The 6,667-nt window shown below is 33.3% G+C and overlaps 1 protein-coding gene across 4 annotated transcripts; it reads right to left on the reverse strand.

The window, feature by feature from the left end:
* Nucleotides 1–1,137: 1,137 nt before the first annotated feature.
* On the reverse strand, nt 1,138–5,720 carry LOC105116704 (PPR repeat protein). 4 transcript variants are annotated; one of them, XM_011014157.1, is made up of 3 exons: nt 2,255–5,719; nt 1,382–1,709; nt 1,138–1,242 (listed from the first exon to the last, which is right to left on the reverse strand). In XM_011014157.1, the coding sequence occupies exon 1, from the start codon at nt 5,470–5,472 to the stop codon at nt 2,398–2,400; it is 3,075 nt and encodes a 1,024-aa protein (XP_011012459.1). In that variant the 5' UTR covers nt 5,473–5,719; the 3' UTR covers nt 1,138–1,242; nt 1,382–1,709; nt 2,255–2,397. The 4 variants fall into 4 exon arrangements, 3 of the variants coding, with proteins under 3 accessions (XP_011012459.1, XP_011012461.1, XP_011012460.1); XM_011014159.1 differs by lacking the exon at nt 1,138–1,242 and having other exon boundaries at nt 1,263–1,709; nt 2,255–5,272; nt 5,426–5,720; XM_011014158.1 differs by lacking the exon at nt 1,138–1,242 and having other exon boundaries at nt 1,263–1,709; nt 2,255–3,524; nt 3,597–5,719.
* Nucleotides 5,721–6,667: the final 947 nt, after the last annotated feature.

Below are 6,667 nucleotides of genomic sequence, written 5' to 3' on the forward strand. Positions count from 1 at the left end.
TAGTTTGTATAGCATGACATTCTTTTGTTTCGTTTCCCGTAGACCACACAACTAATAAAGCTTGAAAAAACTTTGCTTGAACCTAGGCTGTCTTCACGGATAATACTAGGCTAAATACATGGATATTACCTACAAAATAACACTTTAATGGTTAAGTCAATGTAGCATTTGAAAGGTTTTTTTTTATAAAATATATACAAAAAGAGTAATTGTAGATATATAGTTGTAAATAAGAAGATTCATCTCTTTGTTTTACCTTATTCATATAGCTTATCTCATGATAAAAAAAAAATAAAAATGAAAAGAGTAGTTCATAGATAGTCTTTCTTGACATATGAGTAGTAGAAATAAATAATAATAAATTAAAAAAAATATAAAAAACACTGAGTTATTCAAATAAATAAAGCTTAATGTGTGATTAGATTTAATTTGACCAAGATCAAACTATAGGTCTCAATGAGCATAAAAATAGTCAAATAAAAACCCATGTTAAACTAAGTTTGATTATAGTTAGATTAAGCCCAAAAGAGATCTAACCATGATTAAACTAAGCTTAAAAAAAGAAATTAACAAAAGAAGTTCAGTGAAGCCCAATTAGCTTGAATTAACAGATTAAATCAAGCCCACAAGCTTAGTTTAAACACGTGAATCATTTTCTTTTTCTTTTTAAACCCGTATCATCACTTAACAGGTCCGGTAACATTTTGTTCGCCAATGTTACAGTCTTGCATGTACAAAGCCACCAACGACAGCATCCAGTAACCACCTCTGCCTGATGAAAACACAATTCCTTGAGTTATTCAGTCAAAAGGGAACAGTACTTGTAGCATTATTTAACAGCACAATTCCTTGCATAAAACTGCCATGACCAGAATGAGGCAGCAATATTTTAGCTAGTCTTCTTGCATCAAATCATTGAATTATGTTTATCCGGGTCAGAACCTGGCCTGTAGTTGGTGCATTTTAATCTGGTTTTCTTTAATCTTACAAATGAATCGCGTTTTATTATTTTGCATCCCTATAGGCATCGGCTAAACTTTTGCAAGTGATATGAAATGGAGTCTAGTAATATTTTTAGGTCTTCCGATGTAATCAAATCCTATTTACTTTGGGGTCAAAACATTTATGGATTTCTAGTTACCAGATGAATCCTTGTAGGTTAAAAATAACTATAAGTTAAACATTCACGTTCAAATGACTCAAAAAATTGCAGAAAGATTCTTTAGCAAGAAGAGCATCTGCCTGAAAAAGGAGAGATTGTACAGAAGAATAATTAAATAAGATATGGCACTGAAGTATCATATCTCAGATGCACTATCACATTCCACTTTCAGAATTACACAGAAACCAAATTGAACAGATGTTTCTGTTTCTTTTTTACCTTTGACATCATCATGCTATCAGCTAGGCATGCTGCTCAGGCTAATATTAATATTTAAGAATACAATCATCCTTTGTCAGCTGGAAGCTGCGCTGAGAGATCCACCCAGTTGCTTTAATCATCTAGCAAAGCACCCATCATCCATTCATAGCATGATGGCGTAGCTCATCCATCACCCACGCATAGAACGAATATGTTCCCATTTCAGAAGGATGCGCTGACTTCTTTGTTTGCTTTCAAGTGCAAACTGGTAGTGTTAATGCCTTTCTCTCTTCATCTGTCAGCACTGTCTTTAGATGCCATGAACAAAGAGATTAGCATCGCAATTCTGCAATTTCAAGAATAATATCACTGAATCATAAAGCGCAAGCCATAGTTTAAATGATATATTATCAAAAAGCGTGTCCATGAGAATTGATTGACTGACAGAGACAAATTACACAGCATACTTCGTAAAAACACAAAGCCAAAGCAAGAGAAGGTGGAAAATCAACAAACAACTACAATTTTGTTGAACATTGTATCAGATATTCTATAAAAAGAAAATTAACAATCCATCAAAATAAATTATGATGTCCTGAGAGTGAAAGACACATAAAAGAAAGCTCATTCTTTTCTCATGCAATGGTTGTTAAAATTTACTTTTGATTGATTTATCCAAAGTTCTTGCAAATTAGCAAAACAAGTCAACTTATGAAAATTAAGAAAACGAATCAGATCCTTAACACCTTTTACTCATCTTTGGTCTTCACCCAGAATAGAAAAGACAAGGTAAAGACTATTGCTCATGGTCAAAACCACAACCCAGTTGAAAAAAGCAGGCTTTAATCAAGTAAAATGAAATAGCTACAAGTAAGAATGAGAAGCCAATACCAGTTATTTTATCTGAAGATTTATGTGCAAGCAATTCATAATGAAGTGTTGCAATAGCGGCAGTACTAAATATGTTAAATGGTATTGCAAAGGCTGGATATCACAGAACATGGCCTTTCCTGTCTTTTACTTTCACCCATGTACTAACTTTGTTTTCTTTTGTACATGTCCTTCAACATATTCTTAGCATCAACCACCATTCCAGGTCTAGCAAAGGTAGAGCTGATACAAGCTAGAGTATTTTCACATGGGACAAACCCCTTCTCATTCATCTCTGTGAATAAGGTTCTTGCTTCAGTCCTGTATGTCTTCTTTGATATCCTATCCAGTTCTGGTTGTTTTGATAAATTGCACCAGCCACATATTAGTATGTCGTAAGTGGAAGAATTAGGGGGCACCCTTCTCACTTGCATCTCATTCAGAAGTTCTCTAGCCTGATCCATCTTTCCTACCTTGGCAAAATCTTCAATAAGCACATTATAGGTGCTAGTCTTGGGAACAAGGCCTTTAGTAACCATTTCACAGTAAAATTTTATAGCTTCCTTCTTATTACCAATCTTACCATGGCCAGAGATCAGAGTATTGTATAGAGAAGCATCAGGATCTAGGCCACTTTCCTTCATTTTACTAAGTATTTCATATGCCTTGCTCATCAAACCTGCTGCTAAGAGACCACCCAAAAGGAGATTGTAAGTTCTGATACCAGGAGAAACTCCTTCATTTAACATCTGAGTGTATGTGGCAAGAGCCTTCTCAATGTGACTGCTTTTAAAATGTCCATGTATGAGGGCATTAAAAGTGATGGTATCTGCTGAAATTCCCTCTTTAGTCATGTTGTTTAATACTAAAGTTGCTCTTTTAGTCATGCCTAGCCCACATAAAACTGTGATAAGGCTGTTATAAACTTCTCGATTGACTTTAAGTCCCATCCCAACAAGTTGCTTATGCATTTGCAAAATTGTGTCAGCCCTTTTGCATTTTGAGCATGCATTCAGTAGAGCTCTATGAATGGTTGCATTAGGGGGAATTCCCCAAAGCCACATTTCATTCAACACGTCTATGGCTCTTTCAGTCTCACCAGCTTTAGAAAGCCCTCCTACCAGAATATTACAAGTAATTGAATTTGGCATTACTGAATGATCCTTCATCTCATTCCAAAGCTTAATGGCATTTTCCAGTTTCCCCTGCTTGCAATATGCATTAATCATGGTGTTATATGTAGCCCGATCAGGTGCCAAACCCAACTCTCTTATTCCAGAATAAACAGATTCTGCATCATATTTGCCAAGCCTCAAGAGACCGTTAATTAGTACATTATATGCAACAACATCAAAGTTCATACCTGTCTCTGCCATTTTTTCAGCCATGGTGAATGCAGCTGACTCCCTTCCTGTCTTGAAGAAACCATCCATCAGAGATGTGTAGTTAACACGGTCAAGCAACAAGCCCTTTGACATCATATATTTACATAACCCCTCAGCTTCCTCCATCTTTCTGCCCCTTTTCAAGTTGTTAACAAAGGCATCAAGTATAAAACTGTTTTCCTCCAATCCATTCAATTTCATTTCATTATAGAGATCAACAGCAGCATCTTGTTTACCAGCCTTAAAATGGCCATCTATTAATGTTGCATATATATAAGCATTTGGCATGATATTTTGGTCCAGCATCTTTTTCATAATACGAACAGCTACAGCAAGCATTCCTTTCTTTGTATAGCCATTTATTATAGAAGAATATGTGATGACATTTGGAACAACCTGTTTCTTCTCCATTTCTCGCAACAGAGATTCTGCACCATCCATGTCTCCCAACTTGCAGTATCCATCGATCATTGCTGTATAGGTAATGTTATTTGGAATACAATTTAGCTTTGCAAGTGTGCAAAACATGGCCTCAGCCTCATCAGATTTACCAGCCTTAAAAAGCCCATCAATCAATGTGGTGCACACCACCAAATCGAAGGAAACTCCACGGACTATCATTTGACTTTGATAGATAAAAGATTCCCAAGCACTCCCTGCTTTAAATAATGAATCAACTAGAACAGCATAAACAACATGATTGGGATTCACAGCCATCTTGTCCATCTCCCTCAAAAGTGCCTTTGCTTCTGTCAACATCCCACGTTTGCAAAGACCATTTATAATGGAACTATATGTAACAACATCAGGCAAGAATCCATCCGAAATCATTTCTTCATACAGAGAAAGTGCTTCGCTGAGCCCATGCTGCTTATAGTAAGCACTTATAAGTGTGGTGTATGTAATGAGATTAGGTTCCAAATTCGTTGTACCATCATCATCGTTCATATCATCAATCTTTATGAGAGCACAATCTTTTTTCTTCCTAAACCCCAAAATCTCATCAATCAGACTCTTGGCTCTGTCAAAATCACCTCTTTTGCTGCACCCATTGATCAAAGTATTATAAGTAACAATATTAGGAAACACACCTTGGTTCCTCATTCTTTCCATCAACTCAAATGCATAACTTATTTCACCAACTTTGCAATATCCATCGATCAATGTATTAAAACCTACAGCATCCTTACAAATCCCACCATTAACCAAATTATCCATAACCCACTCTCCATACTTAACCGACCCAATTCTACAGAACCCTTTAACCAATATATTACAAGTGAAAGAATCAAAGAATGTATCTTTCTTTACCATTATTGACAAAAACCCAAAACCCTGATTAGCCAAACCTTGTTGACAAAACCCCCAAATAGCAGTATTATATGTTACAGTATCAACATCAATATCAACATTTCTAATCAAATCTAAAGCCAAACTCAAATGACCCATTTTGCACCAAGCATGTACCAATATGTTATGAGTGAAAACATTAGGCAAAACCCCACAAGATAACATCTCAGAGTAAAGGTCCCATACCTGAGAAACCAAGCCACTGGCATTGAACTGGTAAATAAGGCGGTTCCATAAGGGCAGAGTTGGAACAATATGGTGAGTTCTTATCATGTCATAGAAGGTGTCTGTTGCTTTGGAAAGTCTGCCACAAGTCAAATAAAGGTGTATAAGAGTGCAGAAAAAAGAAGCATAAAGATGGGTTTTAGTTGGTGAGATGGAATTTGTGTGAAAATGGTGAAAAGGAAGGATTTTTGAGAGGGGTTTGGGGTGTTTGGTTGATGAGAAAGTGAAAGACCTTGAGAGTAAAGCCCTTGTTTGATAGTACTTGAGATGGTTCATCATAATTGAAGAACAATCTTCTTGTATTCGTTTTCTTTGAGGATATTAACTAAAAGTGAAAGGCTTTGAGTGTTTGCTTAGTTGTTGTGTCAGAAAGCTTTCATGTCTCCCTATTTGAGATTGACTGTGACTGTGAGGAAGAACTTGATGGAGTCGGAGGGAGGGACTGGTTATCGAAGACGACAAGGTTAAAAATTTGGATAAATTATGCAAGTAGCATTAAAAAAAAAATAGTGAATTACTGAATTAGAAAGAAAATTTGGCAAAATAGTACAAGAGTTTTAAATATCAAAAATCTGAACTGTAATATTTAATTAAATATTACATTTCTAAATTATAATATTAATTAAATATTATTTTTTACAAATTATAATAAAATTTTAAATAATATTACGTAGTTTTGATATCATCTAAACTCAAACAAACTCATCAATTAATTTATAACAGTTAATTAAACTGGTCAATTAATTTAAAAATAACAAAAAAAAAAAATAATCAAAATTAAAGATCAAAATTATATTTTTTAAATCTAAATACTTGAAATGTTCAGAGTAAATATTTGAAATTACTACAAAAATAATATTTAAAAACTCCTATAAAAATATAAATATAATTTAATAATTAAATCAAAAATTATTATTTTTTTAGTTATCACTCTGGTCTAGTAGTCTAGTTTACAAATATATTTATTAGATTATTTATATAATCTATAGACTGTTTTACTAGTTTACAAATATATTTATTAGATTATTTATATAATTTATATGAGACAAATCCTTATTTAATTGTAAAAAATTTATTTTTTATTGTTTAAAATTACTTGTTATCATAATCTCGACTATATCATTGATACTTATAAAATATATGTTAACAAAAAAAATTATAAAATTATAGTTTTTATATAAAATATTAAACTAGTTTATATAACTAGATTAATAAGTCCATTGGTTGATTGGTTGATTGAGATGAATGGTAGTTAGACTACATAGTTAAGAGAGTATTTGGGAATACGGTTCAACCTGTGTTCCTAAAAAATTTAAATTTTATTTTATTTTTTGTTAAAATTTAATATAATTTATATATTTTGGATCATTTTGATAAACTAATGTTAAAAAAAATATTAAAAAATAAAAAAAAATATCATTGGCATGCATTTTGGCATGAAAAGTTATTTGAAAAGCAATCGCTATCATACTAC

The sequence above is a fragment of the Populus euphratica genome, unplaced genomic scaffold (assembly GCF_000495115.2).
Source record: "Populus euphratica unplaced genomic scaffold, PopEup_1.0 scaffold1025.1, whole genome shotgun sequence".
In the NCBI taxonomy this organism is placed as follows: Eukaryota; Viridiplantae; Streptophyta; class Magnoliopsida; order Malpighiales; family Salicaceae; genus Populus; species Populus euphratica.

Coding starts and splice junctions, on each gene's coding strand:
- LOC105116704 (XM_011014157.1), bottom strand. CDS start 5,472: ATGATGAACCATCTCAAGTACTATCAAACAAGGGCTTTACTCTCAAGG.